At 49.2% G+C, this 20,388-nt stretch overlaps 7 protein-coding genes and 1 non-coding gene across 8 annotated transcripts; 3 read left to right on the top strand and 5 right to left on the bottom strand.

Moving 5' to 3' along the window:
- Window positions 1-89: 89 nt before the first annotated feature.
- BO94DRAFT_398043 (fungal specific transcription factor domain-containing protein) lies at window positions 90-2,324 on the bottom strand. Its single transcript, XM_025607379.1, has 4 exons — window positions 2,132-2,324; window positions 1,256-2,083; window positions 903-1,189; window positions 90-857 (listed from the first exon to the last, which is right to left on the bottom strand). Exons 1-4 carry the CDS (start codon window positions 2,227-2,229, stop codon window positions 232-234), a joined length of 1,839 nt encoding a protein of 612 aa, XP_025469370.1. The 5' UTR covers window positions 2,230-2,324; the 3' UTR covers window positions 90-231.
- Window positions 2,325-5,004: 2,680 nt separating this feature from the next.
- Window positions 5,005-5,912, bottom strand: BO94DRAFT_462286 (putative short-chain dehydrogenases/reductase; the record flags this gene model as incomplete). Its single annotated transcript, XM_025607966.1, has 2 exons — window positions 5,005-5,429; window positions 5,480-5,912. The coding sequence occupies 2 exons, from the start codon at window positions 5,910-5,912 to the stop codon at window positions 5,005-5,007; spliced, it is 858 nt and encodes a 285-aa protein (XP_025469369.1).
- Window positions 5,913-6,150: 238 nt separating this feature from the next.
- On the bottom strand, window positions 6,151-6,664 carry BO94DRAFT_533759 (DUF953 domain protein). The gene is made up of 2 exons (XM_025611391.1): window positions 6,407-6,664; window positions 6,151-6,358 (listed from the first exon to the last, which is right to left on the bottom strand). Exons 1-2 carry the CDS (start codon window positions 6,619-6,621, stop codon window positions 6,190-6,192), a joined length of 384 nt encoding a protein of 127 aa, XP_025469368.1. The 5' UTR covers window positions 6,622-6,664; the 3' UTR covers window positions 6,151-6,189.
- A 3,077-nt stretch (window positions 6,665-9,741) lies between these two features.
- On the top strand, window positions 9,742-9,885 carry BO94DRAFT_t124. Its single transcript has one exon. It is a non-coding gene; the product is annotated as a tRNA-Asp (tRNA).
- Window positions 9,886-10,920: 1,035 nt separating this feature from the next.
- BO94DRAFT_489523 (FAD-binding oxidoreductase) lies at window positions 10,921-12,710 on the top strand. Its single transcript, XM_025609091.1, has 2 exons — window positions 10,921-11,545; window positions 11,602-12,710. The coding sequence occupies exons 1-2, from the start codon at window positions 10,954-10,956 to the stop codon at window positions 12,600-12,602; spliced, it is 1,593 nt and encodes a 530-aa protein (XP_025469367.1). The 5' UTR covers window positions 10,921-10,953; the 3' UTR covers window positions 12,603-12,710.
- Window positions 12,711-13,221: 511 nt separating this feature from the next.
- BO94DRAFT_623054 (uncharacterized protein) lies at window positions 13,222-14,147 on the bottom strand (the record flags this gene model as incomplete). The annotated part of the gene is made up of 3 exons (XM_025617122.1): window positions 13,222-13,433; window positions 13,485-13,982; window positions 14,031-14,147. 3 exons carry the CDS (start codon window positions 14,145-14,147, stop codon window positions 13,380-13,382), a joined length of 669 nt encoding a protein of 222 aa, XP_025469366.1. The 3' UTR covers window positions 13,222-13,379.
- Window positions 14,148-14,619: 472 nt separating this feature from the next.
- On the top strand, window positions 14,620-15,369 carry BO94DRAFT_544996 (uncharacterized protein; the record flags this gene model as incomplete). The annotated part of the gene is made up of 1 exon (XM_025613211.1): window positions 14,620-15,369. One exon carries the CDS (start codon window positions 14,620-14,622, stop codon window positions 15,367-15,369), a length of 750 nt encoding a protein of 249 aa, XP_025469365.1.
- An 854-nt stretch (window positions 15,370-16,223) lies between these two features.
- BO94DRAFT_544995 (alpha/beta-hydrolase) lies at window positions 16,224-19,884 on the bottom strand (the record flags this gene model as incomplete). The annotated part of the gene is made up of 7 exons (XM_025613210.1): window positions 16,224-16,286; window positions 16,339-16,547; window positions 16,644-16,811; window positions 16,863-17,406; window positions 17,686-17,809; window positions 17,997-18,411; window positions 18,477-19,884. The coding sequence occupies 7 exons, from the start codon at window positions 19,882-19,884 to the stop codon at window positions 16,224-16,226; spliced, it is 2,931 nt and encodes a 976-aa protein (XP_025469364.1).
- Window positions 19,885-20,388: the final 504 nt, after the last annotated feature.

Raw genomic sequence — 20,388 nt, 5'->3', positions numbered from 1 at the left:
TGCAGAACTTATTGCAGAGCTTTATTAGGATTCTATTACTGGAGTCTTCTGTGGAGTAAAAGTTGTAGTTTCTGATCATCAAATACGTGGAAAGGGGATAGGTCTCTAGATGGTACTTAAATGATCAATATATCGTCTCTTCTGGAAACATCAAAAAGTCTGATCGTGGGATTGGTTGGAAACTGTAGGAGAAGAAGGAGATTTCGTAAGGCGCAGCTGAAAAGAGCAATTCTAAGAAAACGTGGGTATACTCAGCACACTATCAAACCACTCATCATCTCCCAGATCCATCGACTGCATCCAGACTATCTGGTCTAGGTCTGGGATTTGGTGAGCCTGACTGGTAGTTCCAGTGACACTCTCGACGTCTTGTATCTGAGTGATTGTATTCCACCGAGCTTCCGCCCACTCCCGACATTTGGTTAAGAGTTTCGAGAGATAGGTGAGTAAGTGGTCATTGCACTGGAGTTCTGGCTCCTTGCTGGGGAGATTCAGTTTCTCGAGCATACAATCCATCGTCGATATAAGGTCGACTGTGTTCCGCACCGCTTGACAGTCCCATTCTGGGTCTTGGAGTGTTGAGAGGTACTTCAAAAGTGTGATGCTGAGGATCATCTGTGACCAGAAGTGAAACGGTTGACCGATCAGTTTCGAGCAAGGCATATTGTAGAACAAGTCTAGCCATGCTTTGATGTTCTCGACTGACTGCCACAGACATTCGATGCGTTGGAAGCCTAGCATGGTGTCGCTGTCACCTCTCCGCCCGGGTGACTTGAGAGCAAAATAGTCTCGGCTTATGGAATATGCGAGCTGGTTGATGTATAACTCGACATATTGCGCGTGCGTGTTGAGGATATCTGTTACATATAAGCATCTCTTTTATTCACATGTGAAATACTGACCTATCTGTAGATCCGACGGGAATGAAGCTCTTAGCTCATGCAGCTGCCGTCGTAAACTCTTGACATACAACAAGCGAGGAGCTGAAGCCCCGTGATTTATTCCGGTGATATCTGTTTCGTCCTGTTGTCGAACGTGATCCGCTCTTTGCTTTAACAGCTGCAAACGTACTTGAGACACAAACAATGCATCCGTAGGACACGACTCGGTCAGTGTGAGGACTCGAAGCCCCTCTTCCATCTGAGGTGTCCATCTGAGAGCGTCTTGACGGCCAAGGTGTGACGAGATACTGGTGCCATATCAGCATGATCTACTACAAGATAGCAATGGCGAAACTAATGAGAAATACACGCACTTGGAGCTCAAAACAAAACATGCCAAGACAGCCCGCTGCCTTTCTAACAAGGCATTGGACGTTTCATCGTTGGGTTCATGGCTGTTTTCGTCCCGGCCCTGGGTAATAGTCATCATGATTTGTACATCCGGCGAGGATGGCTTGAACAACCGTAGGTCATATACTAATGAGATGGCGAGCATCATGAGGCGAGAGACGAGGTCTGCTCTGCCAAGAAAAGGGTCGGTGCTCCATGCTAGGTACGTCAGTACTCCTAGCAGCAGGTCGATATTTGACTCCACTTTGATCAAAGAAGAAGTAAAGAGGAGACGCTTCAAATGGTCAATCTGGACCAGTCTTTCCTGTGTCGAGAACGTAGTAATGGTGTGGATGGCTTGGAGTAAGCAAGGCCTGTGTTCGCGCAGATAACGGCTGGTCATGTTTGGAGTAAAGTAAATGAAAGGAAAGCATGGCAGCATGCGGGATCGAAAGTATTCAATCTGTTCATCCTCTTGGCTTGATAATGCAGGAGAGGGATAGTTCGGGTATTGCAATACTGGATTTGAAGTCGGTGACACTGTGGCACTGGAGTCTGCTGTGGTCGGCCCCTCACCGAAGCCCACACCAGTGGCATTCGATGAAGAAGTGTTGAAAGGAAAGGGCTGTGATACGCCATGCCCGTGGATGGGAGGGACAGCCCCCGAACCGACGAAGGATTGCATTGCAGATAACAAGCCGTCCATCTTATCTTCAAGCCGAGCAATCCGCGCATCGGACTCTTCAGCCGCCTGGGCATTCCGCCGGCGAAGCGACTCTGATGGTTGACATCGTTTCCTAAGTCGGAGACATCTGATAATCACTTAGCAAGTGCCAGGTACTAACCGAGGTATACTAGACCTTTCGCAATTTCCGCCATTTGTGGTACGCACACACCGACACTTGGCCTTGTAGCATTGCGTGCAGGCTTGGCCATAGGCTGGCTTAGGCCTCTCCATCTTTACCAAATGATTTTGATGCCTGAAATATCAGGCTTCAAGATGTGGCTCGTCGGAGAGACTCGGATGGGTGACTTCCGTGTCAAGCCGGCGGGTTTGGCTGCCGAAATCCGTTTCCTAGAGAATAAAGTTTTGCTGGCTAGAAACTCTGCTATCGATGTTATCGACAATCTCAAAGATGAAAAATTACTTCACGGGTGGTTGTATCCGGAAGCTGCGGTTAGATGTAGGATAGTCAGGAGGACAGTCAGGAGGACAGTCAGGAGGACAGTCTGGGAAAACAGCAGGTGACAGCGGCTTATGGGAACAGGCGACAGGCTGACCGGGATCCGGCCCGACCATTTGCAGCCTGAGGCAGTGATGGCACGTGACATAATGTGACATTGGTTTCCCAACTCGGAAAGAGCTACGAGACAGACGGTGAAATGTGGATAAGCCGACAAGCAATGCACAAAGGCTTGTCTTGTCTTGTCAGTTGCTGAGTTGACAGCTCTCCCCGCCCCGCTTGCGGATTTATCCACTGGATCCTCTAATGCCCCCACCATATCCACCGTTGTCCAAGATGAAGACCCTCCCGCGCCCCCACAAGCCTGCACGTTATGCAGGACAGGCGCATTCTTAGCGGCATTGAACAATATCCGAGGTTAAGTATGGATCAAGTGGGCTGTTCTTTGTAGTCTGGAATAGTCGCTTAAAGAAATTGGTAAGTGGTGATATTGAAGCTATCTCGGGTTCACGGATCGCGAAACCACAATGGCCAACGTAATTGGAGCACGTGACTCACCATCAGCCAAATGGCTGACTCAACATTGGAGATGCTAACGTAATCCACTACCGAGCGGCCACCCCGGCTCCGATTCCTGCTCGCAGGCGAATTATGAAGGCCTTAATCAACTTCAAAAATTGTATTTCTATATAAAGTTTATCTATAAACTCGATTAGGGCATTGTAATCGCTTATGTCCTAGAGAATGGCAGTCACTGCAGCGCGGGGGCGCTCGTATACGTGAACTAAATACAGAGAGCTCTGGATCTGTAGATATAGTATCTTGAGCTTCTTGGACCTTATTCTCCTGCTGAAACTGCTCTAAGCCCTCCTGGATAGTAAACCCCTCTGCAGTAGCTAGCTGCCTAGTAGAGCGTCTTCGTTTTTGAAGCTGTTTTTCATTAGAAGCGCGTAATTCACGGATTTCTTCACGTGCAAGAATTGCTTCATTTAGGGCCAGTTCATGACCCTTAATAATCTTGTCTAGTCGCAGTTCTAGTGAAGATGAAGGACTCTGCGAACGCCTTCTAAGCAGTCTTTTCACTGTAGATGTCTGCCTTTCTAGCTGCCTGGTTGTATAGGGCGTCTCAGGTGCTGAATTGGTTGATCGACTGGGTGGTGGTGTAGGAGTTTTTAGTTGAATATTTAACTGGCTAAGCACTCTCTCTGGATTGAATGGAACTAGTCCAGTTGCAGAGAATCCACTGCTAATATTACTAGCAGTATAGATCTCTGCACGTGCTTGGAGATAGGCTTCAAGAAAGTCAAGCTTATCAATATGATTGAATCCTAAGCACATCTTGTTTTCCACTAAGCGTCCGTACACACGCTTTAGAGGAGAAAAGTAGCCAACATCCAAAGACTATAGGAAATGTGATGAATGAGCAGGCATGCAGATAGGAATAATATCATTCTCACTGCATATTTGGTCGAATTGAGGTGTAAGATGACTGCCGTGACCATCAAGAACAAGCAAGCAATATCTGCCAGTTGTACAGCCAGTAGTTGCAGGAATAAAGAGATGCTTAAGCCAGCGAAGGCCTATCTCATCAGTAGTCCATCCATTAGGACTAACTTCGATTCTCCAGTCGCGTGGTAAGGCCTTTTCTTGATACCAGTCCTCGATATGGACCTTCCCTTTAAAGATAATACACGGTGGAAGTACCCATCCTGTAGAGTTGATATACTCAATAGAGGTGACCCATTCTCGATTGCCTGGCTGTATGAGAAAGGGCTTGCCAATCATCTCAGCTCTAGTAACTACTTTAGCAGTAGCTACTAGGCCCATAGCAAAGCCAGTCTCATCAAAATTATAGATATCTTCCAGTGTAATACCATGTTGCATTATAGTGATTTGTACACGATCAAACCACTCCCTAATAATCTTAGGGTCCTCACATTTAGCTCGCTGGTAATTATATCGTCGAGAAAAGCGTGTTTTCAATTCATCACGTCGTTTGATAAACTTATATGCCCAGTTCTCTCCAACAGTCTGAGTAGGTGTAGATTCACACTGTATAAGTAGGATATTAGCCATTTCTTGCACGTGAGATGGTCGGGGAGATGCTCCACGTTGATCTAGTGATAGAATCCATCGTACAAGCGATTCCTCTTCATTTTGAGTCAATTTATGGCTGTTGGCGCGTGTCTCTGCTCGAAAAGTATATCCATTCAATCGTCTTCGGAGTGTTGTACGTGGGATATTATAGACACGTGCTGCTTTATTAATACTGCAAATTTCTTGATTCTTCAAAGCAGAAATAGCAAGTAAGACCCTTCCCTCCTGCTCAATTGAATTTCTTGAATTTTGACACGCTTTTGGAGGCATGGTTAGTGGTTGAATCAAGTGAGGTTTTTGGACAGCGGCCAAAACGCGTGAGGTGGCCGCTCGGTGGTGAGTGGCCGCTCGGTAGTGGATTACGTTATAACTCGCAATATAGATTTAATCTCTATATCACAGTCACCATATGCTGACTATTGATAGATACATCACACCGTACTATCAACCGCTCACGACCGCGATACAGTCTCCTCAAAACCGATGCCCCCCAACGCAGACTCCCGATTGATCATCCAAGTAAACAGTCCATAAGGAAGAAATGTATTACAGAACCAACTAAGAGTCGAAGCCTGTCCGCGTCGAATAAAATTCCCACGCCCGCTAAGCACATCGTCGACGACGTTCCTCGCTGCCACATCGATACTCTGCTTGTTGGGGTGGACCATGGTCTTTTTATGCCGATCAATGACCGCCGTGATCTTCCGGTAGTACGAAGTCGAAGGCAGCTCAAGGTCCGGGATATTGGCTGGATCGTTTCCACTGGTCTGGACGCCACCCAGAATGACAGTGACTACTCGCACACCCAGAGGCGCCATCTCAAGACGCAGAGTCTCCGAAATTCGCGTCCCGGCACTCCGGGAGCTGCTATACACTCCTGCATCGGTCAGCCTGAGCCTAAGTCGGCGGGACAGGAGGTGGACATACCCGCCCAGGCAAAAACCATTTCACCCGACACTGAACTGATATTGCACATGGTTCCTTTGGCCTTGATGAGCATTGGTGCGAATGCCTGTGCCATGGCAACAACGCTCCACACATTTGCGTCGTATACCTTTTTCGCGTCGTCGAGCGATGCGTCGAGGAGCGGTACAATAGCGTTGACGCCTGCGTTGTTGACGAGGATATCGAGGGTCCCTCCGGTATGTTTCGCAATAATCTTGGCACATTGTTGGATCGATTCGACTGATGTGACCTCTAGTTCGACAATCTCTACCCCCTCGATATCAGCCAGAGATCCAGCCTTGGCCTGGTTGCGAAGCGCCGCAAATACCCGGAAGCCTTTGGCGTGGTAGACCTTGGCCATGGCGGCTCCAAGGCCCCCATCGCTGCAGCCAGTGATTAAGACTGATTTGGCCATTGACGGTGGTTCGGAGTTGAGTAACAGTAGTAATAAGTGAGTGTTATAGGTGTGCTAGCGCCCAGGTTACAAATATATATGTACGTAAAATCAAAGAATTCGGAATTCGGACTACCAAATCCGTGGATATTATAGAAATCAATATGACGATACCATTTTGCATAATAATACCACTGCTCGCAATCAAATCCATCAAAGTGAAGTATCAGCCAAGGAGCGGAGAAGCGGAGAGAATCCCGCCGGAATTCGGCCGGCCTGAGGACTCCGCATGTCACCATCACCGCGACAAGCCAATAAACTCCTGCAATTTCTCCTGGTCAATAATCTCCCGCTCGACCAATCTCCCCGTCTCCACCACCTCGCCCTGAACACGTTGATACCGCACCAGGGCCGGAATGCACTTCACGTTCCAGTGGTTCCGGTAGACATTTTGTGGGTCCCTCCATCTACACGATCAGTCAGCAGAGCCTCTTGCCAGAAATACGGGTACTTACTCCGGTTTTTGTCCCACCTCAATCACCGCCAATTTGGGGCTGTCCTCTCCCGAGAAGGTCGCCGTGATCGTGGGCCAGGCGGCACGGACATCCGGGCACCAGGCTTGTCGCGTGGCGGGGTCCTCGGAGGACACGAAGACGAGGAATAGCGCAGCATCGGACACCTCAAGATGCTGTGCCGAGCTGGGGAGAGTAAAGTTTGTGAGGAAGGGCATTTTGAACCGCTTTGCAACCTTCCTAGAATATCTCGAGGTGTTGATGCTGGTCTGGAAATGGCAACCTGATCGGTTTAGAAAAATGTGCGGAGGCAGGCGGTGAGAGGCTGTACGGCCATTGGGCCGATTTCCATTTGTGATGGGTGGGGTAATCTGCCGGCAGAATGTCACCTTATATTTCATGGATTCTGTTTTGATTCGCTGTTCAGCTTCCGCTTTCCAGGGCATGAAGTGACCAGGACAGACAGGTGTTTGAGTCAAAGAATTTTCGAATATTCGTATATGAATAACTCATAATAAAGCACATCACTACCAGCTTGCCAATCCCTAGCAAATAATCATCCCGTCGGACTGAGATATGATCTTGTAATGAACGTACTCATCAGGACGTGTAGACCCGTTTGCACATACTTCTCTGCCCTGCAAATCTTCCTTATCTCGAATGAATCCATCGATATAGTCACCCGCAGCACTCAGATGAAGAACTAGTGCAATGGCACGATGTATTTCCAATAGTTGGCGAGAAGGCGGCTCTATGCTTCTGTCCGGGGTGATATAGAGCGTGCGGGTAAAAGGAAGATTATGACCTCGAAATATGCGCCTAGTCTTTACATAGTCGATTTTATATGTGTGCCGTGGACCCTGTACTGGTTCAAACGCAATTTCAAAATTACCGAACAACTTATGAAGTTCGAGATTCAAGGTGAGTGCGTTCATTGGTCGGTCAATATCAGTGCCACTGATAAGGTGAACAGCACCAGGATTAAACATTTTCAAAATCTGATGAGCTATTTGTTTTCGCCCAGTCTGGAAGGTCTGTTAGTAAAACTTACATATATCAATGAACTATATATAGCAATAACATACCAGATTAGGCTCCCCTTCAATATCACTCAGAGACATGAGAGAATGAGGTATGATATGGGCCACTTCAAGATAAGTCATATCATTACCTTCTGGTAATAAAGAATTGCCATCATCATCTTGCAGGTTGTCTTCATCAATTTGATATCGTCTTTCACCCTCTTGAATGTCGAATTTTCGGGTTACAACACATCGATACCGATCACGCTGTAAGCACCTTTGCCGCAGATTAGAAACACGTTGCGGGTGCCAATAGCTGGTCCCGATAAGTTTAGACGAGAAAGAGATGCCGGTGTAGGTTGAGGAGTCTTCCCGGCCATTGATTTTACTGATAAAGCGTAAGCATCTCACAGTTCACGCAAGCGCCAGCAACATACGTGGTAAGAAGAAATGATCTATAAGATATCCAGCAAACTTGATCAAATTTTGATCAAGTGTACATTGTTCCTCAGCAGCCCATTGTTGAAAGCCGTCCAACCCTGATAGGCTCTCAGCTAGACTGACTGCCTGGCCTTCCGCGACTCCCAGTCGATCGTGTTCGATAAATGTGAAAAAAAAGTGTTAGAATCTCGTCTTTAACAAAAACCTCCTCCTGCATCAGACGTATGAGTGTTATCGGTTTGTAACCATGACCAGATGCTTGCGAAGGCTCAAAATGGTTGATGATATTGTGAAAAAGCTCGGTAGCTTTGTCATGGTCTTCTGGCATCAAGGGTTCCGGTGCAGGAAAGATGACTCGTTCCAAAGACGATCGGTGCGATCACAGAGGGATGCTTGTCGATAGTGAAGTACGGAGGACGGGCATTGGAGATTACCTGGCGCAGGATTTACCATCTTCCGACGGATAAAATTATCTGCGAAGCACTAGCGCTGACCCACAATAGGTTAGGCCCGGGAAGTTCCCAGACCCAAGGCTTCTGATAGACTGATTGGTCCATAAGCGGCACAAATAATGAGGGAAGGCAAGAAGGACCCCCCAGAACACATATGCAGCCCGTATGTCTGAGTCAAGTGGTGTACTTTTAGGAATGTATTCTATAGTGCTTACCAAGTCGCTTCGCAATGCCTTAGGCTGGGAAACCTTGTACTGGTGTTGAGCGTATCGCGTCATGACGGGTATTGACTCTGTTTCTTTGTCCGTGACTTGTTCGGAAGACATCAGTCTCTGGCAGATATGGATATTTGTCGATGTATTTGACACAATAGCGGAGCCAAATGGTATCAGTGTGTCCATGATGACTGCAGTTGTCTCTGCTGCACTAAATTCTCTCTCGCCACGCCTGTCATCTCAACGTTAGCGAATGGGTAGTCACCATAATTCAATGGCCAGGTAGGAAGGTTATGCTACACATCGTTAAACTTGATACAGATAACAACAATGAATCTCTGAAAATATTTGCACGGCTGGAGAAGAATAGTAATAATAAGATGACTGCTGACAACATATTGCATCGGACATCTTATTAGAGTAATAGTCTTTGTTGTCTATTTAGCCTCCCGCATTGCCGCTCTACTCCTGTCCCCACTTACCCCAGCTCATCTAATTGCTATGCCAGCTTCTAGGGCCTCCTATGTAAGTTATCTTGCATAATACAATGACACATACGACCATAGGGTGTGGAGAACAGGGCTTCCCGTCCGCTCAGCCGTACTTAAGCCACACGCCGGGAGGTTAGTAGTTGGGTGGGTGACCACCAGCGAATCCCTTCTGTTGTATGTTTTGATGTCTTTTTTTGGCTAAACGGAGACTCTTCTCCCTATTCAAAATCATGCTTTTGCCCACTCAGCACACGATGCCGGCAGCCGAAATGAGATGGAATGGTGGAGCTAAAGAAATTTGAGCATCGTGTATAGCATCTGTCAACTCGTGGGAACACAACTCCTTTGCTTTCCTTTTGATATTCAGGAGTTGTGGACATGAGACAGACACACAGACTGCTGAGCTTCATGGTCTCGAGACCTCATTGGCACGGGATAAGTACTATGTGATAGAATTTCCCAAATGGACCAAAAGAGATACCTCTTGGCCTGTGGACAATTCCAAGGTGAATAGGTTTCAACACCATGTTCATCTGTTATAATCAAAACTAGTATCAAATTGGCATTTCAACCACCCGGAATATCATTACCCGTTGGCACCGCGGCTGTGGTGGGTATAGTGAAAGGTTTGACAGCTCTAGCATAGGCACAACAGAGATCCCGAAAAACGCACCCTATCCTCACAGCCTATTCCAGAACTCTTAATTTCACAATCCCGGCAAGGTGGCCGAGCGGTTAAGGCGCTGGTTGTCAGTATAAACCCAGCCAATCATGTTACGTCTCTTGTACTAATACCCCTCCAGTTAGGTATTCCCAAATCACCAGTTCGAAAGAGCGTGGGTTCGAATCCCACCCTTGTCATTACTTTTTATTTTTGCCCATTCTGGTGGTATCAAAAGGGTGCATGACCAATCTAAAAACAGTATATCGGTCTAGAAGTTGTCCTAGAGGCGAAGGCTGAGCTGGTGTTGAAAATCCTCGATTCCGACATCCCGGCACCCTCCCGAGGTACAAAGCCACATCCACTATGAATTGGACCATGAGTTCGATGAACCCTGGGTTGTCTACAATGACCAAGTAAGGATCCAGAGGGTTTGGAGACTTTGATCAGTGATAAGTTATTTAATCATCTTGATTATCCCAGACAGATCGGATGATTGTGATCATGCAGCCACTAATGGGTCCGACAAAGTGGGAGCAGTCGCGCCATCCATAAATTATAAGACTGACAAGTGCGTTCGAATGAATCCATCTCATTCAGACATGCATCGAGTAGTATTCTATCTGTTATAGAGCTACCGCCCAACCCAGACAAGATGACTGCCTTCTTGCCATTTTTGCACAGAACTATCAGAGCCGCAACGAAAGACATTCCACACCGGCCAAGCAGTGGAGGCCCAAGTCCCAATAATCTGGATTGTGGATAGATTGTTGAAAAATTGATGAACTGCAAAATTGCCTTCCAGGTTAACAGATACTACTTTTGCTATACATCGAATTATAGCTTGGCAGGACTCCCTGATTGGTGGAATTCCTGTTGTCCGATTGGCTGCAGGCCGGCACATTCTGGAGTCTCTAATTGGCCAGTGTCCTTACACACCCACCATACTCGATAGCTTTTATGATGGATAGATTGCATTATGACTTTGTGCAATTCCAAATTGATACAAGATATGACGCCTACGATCATATTCCCTCTTCAATCAACGGAGGCTTGAAATTAGGGGTGCATTGGATTGGTGCCAAGCTAGACCGTTGTTTAGTGCTGACCTCAGCAACGCACTCGCCAATCGCTGACTGTCCACTACGCTTATTGCTTACTCCATGAATCCTACATTCGGTTGATCAGGCTGCGACTTCCAAGGAATCTCACAGTAAATAAAGCACCGATGCTCCCTCCCCCGTGGCAATTCAACTGCCCAACTCACCATGGCTTCTCTGCTACCATCTATGGGGATTGCAATCGCCCTCCTCATGGGGGTCTGGTTGATGCGCAAATTCAGCAATTCACCACCGCAAGTGATTGCCACCATTCCTCCTTCCGTGCCTCATCCGCTGAGCCAGAAACTCGAGGCTGCTCTACCGCAGAGGGTGTTACTACTCCATCGTGACGGCGAGCAGTTCCGCCAATCCATCAACACCTACTTCTCCGGCCAGGCGCGCGACGTAGTGCAAGCCGCCATTGTCCGACCGCGCACCGCGGATGAAGTGGCTACTGCCGTTCACATCATCAAGGAGGAATACGACCAGCAATCAACCCCTCGTCATGACACCGAGAATGTGCTCTTCGCCGTACGCGGCGGTGGGCAAGCCCCAGTCGCGAGTAGTGCCACTGCCCGCGGCGGCGTACTGATTGACCTCACCCACCTGCGCGAAGTGACCGTCGCGGAAGACCGACAGAGTGTCACCATTGGGGCGGGATGTGTCTGGGTAGATGTGCTGCGCGTCCTGGACTCGATGAATCTGGGGGTAGTTGGGGGCAGAAGCGCCCCTCTCGGCGTAGCCGGGTTTACCTTGGGAGGTACGTTCTCCACAGTCAACAAACCATGCCCCTCGCTAACACACCACGTAACACAGGTGGCATCTCCTTCTACACACCTAGATACGGCCTGGCCTGCTCCAACGTCCTCGCCTACGAGGTAGTTCTAGCCTCTGGCGAGATCATCACCGCCACCGCCACCTCGCATCCCGATCTCTGGACGGCCTTGAAAGGCGGCTCGAACAACTTTGGCATCATCACTCGTTTCACCATGCACTGCTTCCCTTCCACCCCAATCTGGACCGGATCTGTCTTCGCCCCCGGCTTCGAGATCACCAAAGCCCTGAACGCATTCCACGACAGCGTCCAACGTCAGGCAGACACCGAGGTGGACCTCTTCGCCGCGCCCCCAATCACCTGCTACACATACATCCAGGCGGTGCGCTTACGTGTAATCACCATCCAACTAGCCTACACCAAACCCCCAGAGCAACCCAACAAATGGCCTCTCTTTTGGCAACAGTCGGGATTTCTTCGCCTATGGCGGTTCCGAAGCACCCATTCTGTCCGAACCACCACCTCCGCCATGGAAGAGAATATGAACCGCGATATCGTCGGCCAGCGGAACTCATTCGGCACGACCACCATTCACAATGATCTACCCACCATCCTAGCCGCCCGCGAAATCTTCGACGAAGCCATGGGCTCCATGCGAAAGATGAAGGGGGTGTTTTTCACCATGTTCATGCAGCCCCTACTTCCCTCGTGGGTGGGCAAGGGCGATCCTAATATCCTTGGCATTCGCGAAAGTACAGAGAAACCTCTGATCATCGTTACTATGTCCTTCACTTGGGCGTCAGCACAGAATGACAGCTATGTTGAGTCAGTGACGCGCCAGATTATCGAGAAGATCGACGCGGTTGCCAATGCCAATGGTACTGGTCATCCCTATCGCTACTTGAACTACTGTGAGAAATGGCAGCGACCGTTGGAGGGGTATGGTGAGACGAATTTGCAGTTTTTGCGAAAGGTCGGGAAGGAGTATGATCCTGATGGACTCTTTCAGTGGGGTTGTGTTGGGGGTTGTAAGCTTGATTAGAGAGATCTTGATGGATGGGATTCTTGATTGAAGAACTAGGTAGATGAAATTGGTAGTTAGTCAGTATAGGATGGAAATATTAGCTTATCAAAAGTCTGTATATACGGCATCACCCCTACCCTTCTCATCCGTATACACTCGCCACAATAAAGAGTACGCTTGTCTGAACAGGAGATATCCCATACCCAGTCATCTATACTCCCTATATCACTCATTCCCATGCTTCACTCAGTACATACGACCACAGGGTGTGGAGAACAGGGCTTCCCGTCCGCTCAGCCGTACTTAAGCCACACGCCGGGAGGTTAGTAGTTGGGTGGGTGACCACCAGCGAATCCCTTCTGTTGTATGTTTTTTGCTTTTTTTGAGATTCTTTTTCACACTACCACGTCAATCTATGATGCGCGAAGTTAATCGGCATGGATCCTGGATCCACCCTGTATGCAACCTGTTAAAGAATGCTGAGATTGAATAATGCATAATCGGGATAGCGATATTAACATAGCCGGACTCAATAAATAAAGCTTTGTTGGCCCTGCATCCTGAGGTATTGGAAAAAAATGGGTGAGAGTGCTGCTAGGGTCTGAATGTGCAAGATGTCCAGGTTAATCTGGAGCTGCTCTTATCTTTCCTTGGATGTTTTTCAACTCTTTGTTTGGGGAGGAGATATTGCGGATCATTGTTTGTAACCCAACTCCATCAATTCCCGTAATCTTCAAAATGTTATATCCCTTCCAACTCGCACATTAACATGCCAGATAGACCCACGACAACAAACTAACAATAGAACAAATAAGCCTCTTTGAGCACCCCCGTAATACAATCTTCCCGCTACAGAACCATTAGCAAAACCCACCTTGAGAAGAAATATCCCACACTTACAAAACAATCCTTAAGATCCTGAACAATATCCGCCTCCTCCGCCAAAAACCCCCTCTGTCTATCCGTGATACTATCCTCATCATACGTCTCCGCACGATCAAAATCAATCCACATGATTCTTTCCGGCTCATTTTTAAGAACCATCATATTTCTCGGCTTCGTATCCCCATGTAGCACCAAAGCCTGATGAATGGCCTGAATCCCAGTGATGAAGTTATCCATCCGGGTTTCGGAAAAGTTGTGCAATCCGATCACTTCCATTCCGGGGATGTACTCGATGAATATTGCGCTGGGGGGGTATTCATCCCTGGTAAAATGATCCAGATGAGGGGTGCAGAGACTGGGGTTGAATTTATATAGTCGGCCGAGTAGGTGAGGTACAATGCGGCCGCAGAGTCCCTTGCTCTGGAGGCGCCGGTAGGCGGTGTATTCCCGGACGTGGATGTCGAATTCGCGGTCGACGGCATCGTAGGGCTGTGGAGGGTGTCTGCCGTGGTGCTGGTGGGTTAGATTGGCGTGTATGGGGGGGTGGTTGATGGGACTTACTACTTTCATTATGCAGAGGTGGGTGCGGAGGGTGATGAGGAAAATTGAGGAGTATTTTGATCTGACGAGTTTCTTTTCGAAGATGATTTCAGATGGAAGGATCTTGTCGAACTCCATGGTTGGATTGTAGGATCTGGTTGGATGAGGAGTTGTTTATTGTAGTAAACAATGGAATAAACACAGGTCTGGAACTGGAAGGAGACAAAGACGCGGGAGATGATTCAGCATAATAATGGGCACATGATATTGATTCACGGAGTGTGACAACGTATGTTAGGAATTTATCTTATTTAAACAAGAAAAATACGGAAATTAAAAAGAGCCTAGGCTATATTTAAACGGAATGAGCCTGACCCGGAGAACATCTAAGTTCCAAGACTAATATAGCTGACGCCGTGCCTCTATCACCGGAACCCTCCTCCAGCTGGCTGGAGACCTTCTCTAGGTATCTATAGATCTCCAACATAACCAGCCATATTTCACAACGACAAACAGATCAAGGTTTCGCCAAGCTGAGAAATAATCTATATAAGCAAGACATCTCTCTATAGTAACCACCTACCCCCGAACAGCAACAAGCATCATCATCATGGCCAACGAAATATCCCTCATGTCCTACCTCCAACAGCCCATTGCAACAAACCCCCCCTCAACCAACCCATCCAACAACATCCTCTTCTCCAACCCCTGGGTCAAATCTACCTTAACCACCCCAGAAACCAACCTATCCAAACCCATCCTCATCCCCAACCCTTGGGAAGAATTCAACCTACCCACCATCCTCCAAAGACATCACCAACTCCTTAAGCAAGTCCATCTCCCCCCCGACCCAACCCCCATCCCAACATCAACCTTGCCAACCGATTTTCCCTGGTGTGAACTCCACAATCACGTTATGCCACGGGTCCGTCGAGCCCTAAACGCCTCCTTCGAACATCTCAATCTCCCCATACCGTATCAAGAATCCAATAACCCTCCACACAACAAAACACCCATCCCCGCTACGGACTTTAAATCAGCTACTGGTGCGACATGGCCTCCAGATCCGGTAAATTACAGAGGGGGTGATAGATACCCTCATAATATGAACCAAGTGAGTGTGTATGCGGGGAATACAGGTGATACGCCGTATGGGTTTTTGATCCGAGATCAGGAATTGGTTTTCTCCAAGAGGGTATATTTGGATGGGAATATATTGATTGCTCGGCCGGTTTGTTTTACGGCGGGTGGGACGGATGCGGAGCCCGTGTTGACTCCGTTGTTGGCCTTGTGGGCGTTTTGTATGTTGGGGGCTTGTGCTAGTGACGGTGATGAGGGGGGGGATTGTTGGGTTTTGTGAGTGGGGGGAGGTCATTTATTAGGGTGTTAATAAAGATATCATTTTATGGTAATGATGATGATGATTCCGGTTACCTTATCCTTGTTGAATATTTTGTTTGATATCGGGTTTTTTACCTGATGATGTCATGGTATATTTTTGTAGCTTCCCCTGGATTTCACAGGACTTCGTAATAAATCTGGAATATGCTAACTCTGTTTGATAGACCTAAGGACTTGACATGCTGATTATCTGTCAAAGATATCCACCATCTACACGGCCCTTCCGCTGGTATCTATGCTATCATTCAATGATATGTAGGGGAGTCGCTACAGCCACACCAGCTTGATTCCTGCTATGCCATTTAGACCACGCGTATACTCAACTGCCTGCTTTATAAAAGACATCTTAATTTTGTCATGTAGGTCTAACTGCTTTAATATCTGAATATAGGGAGTATCACGCGCGCACTTTGAAACCAAGTCTGTTATTAAGTATCCATGTGATCTCTGTAGTCTGCGTAACTTGACACCTTCACGGATGCTTACTATCTGGATATTCTGTATCTATATAGAGTAGTTAGTCGAGTGATTGATGATTGGGAACCTTACATGACTCGGCACCTGTGGCTCTACCTAAGTTCCTGTAAGGGCAGTTCTAGTGAATGTACTAATCACTCTTTTTGACTGCGGTATTGATAGACCATTTGGTTTATGTTTATCCTTTAAGTAAAATTAATCTAGAGGTTCATTTCTCAAAGCGCACTAAGATCGAATTCTGACACCTGGAAGGCGCAGGAATTGAAAATAATTCAGAATCAATAAATCCTAGTAAATGACATAGCGCCAGGATAACTGCCGTATCACTTAAGCAAACTATGCTCCTGAGATCCACCAAACCATCATATCCAGCGCCACATCGGGTCGATTTTGAGGCAGCTGTCAAACATTAGCATCTTCATCATCCCATATCAAAGAAGGGAATTCTTACCACATGCCCCGCCCCATCAACAGTAACCAACGCAAACCTCGATTCAACATCACTCTGATCATCCACCCGAACATTAACCTCCTTCATCGAACCCACGACCTTCCTCTCTCCCGTCACTATATCCACCGAACTCCATGGTCTCAATGGCTTCGCTGTAAACTCCATCTGACCCTTCCAGGAAAGCGAACTCGCCCACCGCAGATTCCCAGCTGTATTTCACGCCAGGTCCAGATTCCCTTGGTACGCTAGATAATGGACTTGATTCTCCAAAAGAAATGCAACTTGCTCGGAGCTGGGAGTCATACCGTCTGAGCTACGGTCGAATGCGAGTGAGACGGAGTTCGCCATGTAGTTATATTCTTTCATTTCCTTGGGAGGTGAGAGTGCTTTCCAGACGGATGGGGAGTTGAGGTATTGTTCGATGTGGGCGGCTTCGATGTAGCAGATGCCGTCGACTTCGCAGGGGGCGGTGACTGCTTCGCTTTAGTAGGTTTTTCCTTTTGTTAATTGGGAGGGGGGCTTACTGTCGAATCGGCTACGACCACCCTTGCCGGACTCATCCTCATACCATTTCATGACACCATCGTAGCAGACGGATTCAGCAGCGTGGCAGATAGCGGGATCGGGATTTCTGGCACATGTCTCGGCGACATTCATGCATCGGGGCATGTTGGTAGCCATGATGTCACATCGGGTCTGGTTGAAAATAGGCTCCGGGACTCCAGGGTTAGTCGTGCAGAGGGCTTCCCAGTATCCGAATATAGTGTCTTTAGGGGACATGTAACCGTTTCCGACGAGACAGGGACCGACTTCCTCGAAGAGTCCGATCATGCTGGACCCGCCCGGGCCGCCGGTCATCCAGAGAGTCAGGGGGTCGCTGGCGGGATTATTCTGGCTTTCAAAGTACCAGAAGAAGAGATGTTTGGGTCCGATGTCGAGCCAGCCGGTGTATTGGGCAGAGCCGGCCGCGCAGAGAGATTCGTTCTGCGGACGGATGCGGATGGAGTAATCCGGGGAATGGGGGCTGCGCACCACGCGAAACTCGTCTGGATCTTGCTGCAGGATGGTCTAGGTGGAGGCATAGGCCATGCCCAAGAGGGCGGCATAGTAGAGAGAAAGCATGAGTGTGGGGTGATGGAAGCGCGGTGTGGAAGAGGAGAGGGGAAAAGACGGGGAGCAGCAGGGAGTAAGCAGTGGAAACAGGCACCGTCGCGTCACTCACCTTCCCCACGAGTACCAGTGCTAGCGTGTCTGAAAGTGGAGAGCCGAGTTTATAGTGTAGTGTGGACCTGCATTGATAAGCGTTTATCAATGGTATCCACCAGGGTCCGCATCGGGCCGACTCACCGTCTTTTCGTTGTCCTCGTCCTCTAGATAGTGCTCCCAAGCAGAAGGCACCACGGCTTTAACCATGTTAAAGGTGTTCATATGCATGTCTTCCATTAACGCATAGTTGATTCTATTGTGGGGTCTATATACATGGTAAAGCTCATTCAAGATCTCGTCAGACATCGCTCATCTCACGGTCCGGAATTAGACCAGTCCAATGATTTCCCAAGGTACCCAAAAGGTATTAGAATAAGACTGATCCACCAGTCAAGGTACCCCCCGCCAAAGGCGCTGTGATAATCCCTGCCTCCAAGAGGTCCTGAGCCAACCGGACCAGCAACCCGTCACATCCCTTGGCAGCCAGGACATCAATGGCCACCGGGAACTTCTCCTTATGCTGTGTAATGGTGCTATAAGCCTCGACCTCCCCAATGGGAATGACAAAGTCAGGCACGCTGGCCATGTTGGAGATGAGGAATTGGCTGTACCCCGAGGGTGCTCCAGGCAGCGAGCGGTAGACATTGCGAGCCGTTTGGGAACCATCGGTACCAATGTACACGATCAGCGATGAAGAGCACTGGTCGGGGTCAGAGATGGGGGTGAGGTAGTTGTCGGCAATCCAGTCCATGAACATAGTCTTGTTGTAAATGGCTTCGTCAAGGGCCGAGTCGGGGTATGCCATCGACCAGTTCCAGCGGGACAGGGGGACGGGGTCGACAAAGGGGATTCGGCCGTCATGTTTGGCTATTATCAGTTGCTTAGTTGATTCTGATTAACAGGGTGGAAGGTGGGAGGCGAGGCAGGCTTACCAGCATAGTCAGCGTAGAAGGGATCCCGGACTAGAGGAATCTGCTGCTTGGTGATCAGCATCGGGTAAGTCAGGTTGAGCAAGGTTTCCAGAGCAACGTCTGCAGGAGCATCCGCTGGAGGATTGGAGGCCCAATCGGCGGGCAAATCCAGCGGGGTGGCCGTCGTGTTGAGAAAGGCTGCCAGTCGACTTTGGAACTTGGCCAGCAGTGCATCCGCCGCGGAGTCGTTGGTCGTCGGGAAATCAATGGTATACAGCTTGCTGGGGTACTTCACTGTCTTTCCACTGAACGAGGTGTAGTTGGTGCTGTAGAGGGCTTGGTTGGCCCGGTCCCACAGGTACGGATCTCTCGTGAGCACACCGGCCGTATCCAGCACGGGAGACATGGACATGACGTGGTCGAGTTCGACAAGGCCGTGCGACGGACGAGAGCCGTAGACTCCCTGAACTTCGGCGGGATTGCGGATGGAGCCACCCGTGTCACTGCCCAGAGCTAGATCCAACCAGTCGTAGGAGCCGATGGAGGCTCCTGCGCCAGATGAGGATGATGAGGGGTCCTGGTAGCCATCTCCACGAGGGTTGAAGGGCGAGTGCAGGTCAACCCAGTCGGCCGTGGCAGTCTCTCCGTTGGCGAACTGAGAGGGCTTCTGCAGCCCGACAATGATGGCTCCTGCTTCAATCAGACGGGAGACGGCGGTGCCAGTGGCATTATTCTCTCCGTAGAGGTTGTACCATGCCCGGTTACCATTGCTCTGCCGGACACCGGCCAAACTGTAAATATCCTTGACGCCCACGCGGACACCAGCCAGTGGCTTCTCAGCGCTGGGGTTGTAGTAGATTCGAGACGGCACGCCAACCGTCGAGGCAACCAGACCAGCTACTTGCGCCGACAAAGGCTGGAAGGTACCATCTGGCTTCTGAAGCAGGGACTGCGTAAAAGATCCGGCAAAGTCGCTGTAAAGACGGTACACTGGGTACAGCTTACCGGTGGCCTGCTCGAGGAAGTACGGGCCTGAAGGAACAATTCTGGACTCCAGGGGAGCGAGAACACTGGGACGAGATGCATTGAAAGTGGCTGTGGTAACATTGTCCGGCTTGGGGACGCGAAGGAAAACGGCGCCCAAGAAGGCGTCGGTGAAGACGTCATCCTTGGTTGTCCAGGTGGAGAAGAGAGAGGACAATGTTGAGGCCTCGGTATCCTCTTGGACAACGGTCACAGGAAAGAAGCCGTTGGCGCTGGGGAGGCCCGAGAGGAAGGCTGATGACACGGTCACGTTGCCGGCCGAGTAGGGCGAGATGAAGTAGTTGATGTTATCCAGCGTGACGGACATACCGGTAGACACCAGCTGGGCGGCGGCTGAACTGACCAGCCCTAGGGCCGAGACGGCGAGTTGGGATACTCGCACCATGGTAGAAGGGATTGAAGGAGATGGACGAGAGAAAGACAAATGCTGGCTCAGGGCTGGTCATGGTGGATATATATGGGACTGAATACGGACGTCGTGCACTTATCTGAGTTGGAGACATCTCGGCCGTCCCCGACTGTCCGACTCGCGCTGCCCATCTAAAAGCAGCAGATATCGAACCTGGCAGTGCACTGGTTCCTCCGATTGATTCGTTGACGACATCGATCTTGGCAGGTTGATGTTATCCGTTATCAGTTGGAGTAGTCTCGGCTGGTAAGCACCCCCGAGCGATGTCGGCGCAACCCCGGAGGTATCGGATCGCTTGGACCTTCCAGAATGCCCACTTCCGCAGATTCCTTGGACCCACGTGGTCAGCTTCTCCAGAAGCCGGGATTACCGTGCTCACTGCCTCTCAAGTCATCTCAAGGGTTCCATCCTTATCTATCCATCTGCTATCACTTATCTGCGATAAGTCCCACTCTGCGAAGGAGGGTGGGGCGGTAAACC

The sequence above is a fragment of the Aspergillus sclerotioniger genome (genome assembly GCF_003184525.1).
Source record: "Aspergillus sclerotioniger CBS 115572 chromosome Unknown BO94scaffold_9, whole genome shotgun sequence".
Classification (NCBI taxonomy): domain Eukaryota; kingdom Fungi; phylum Ascomycota; class Eurotiomycetes; order Eurotiales; family Aspergillaceae; genus Aspergillus; species Aspergillus sclerotioniger.
Note: the sequence above shows the minus strand (reverse complement) of the source record. Positions and strands in the feature narration are given on the sequence as shown.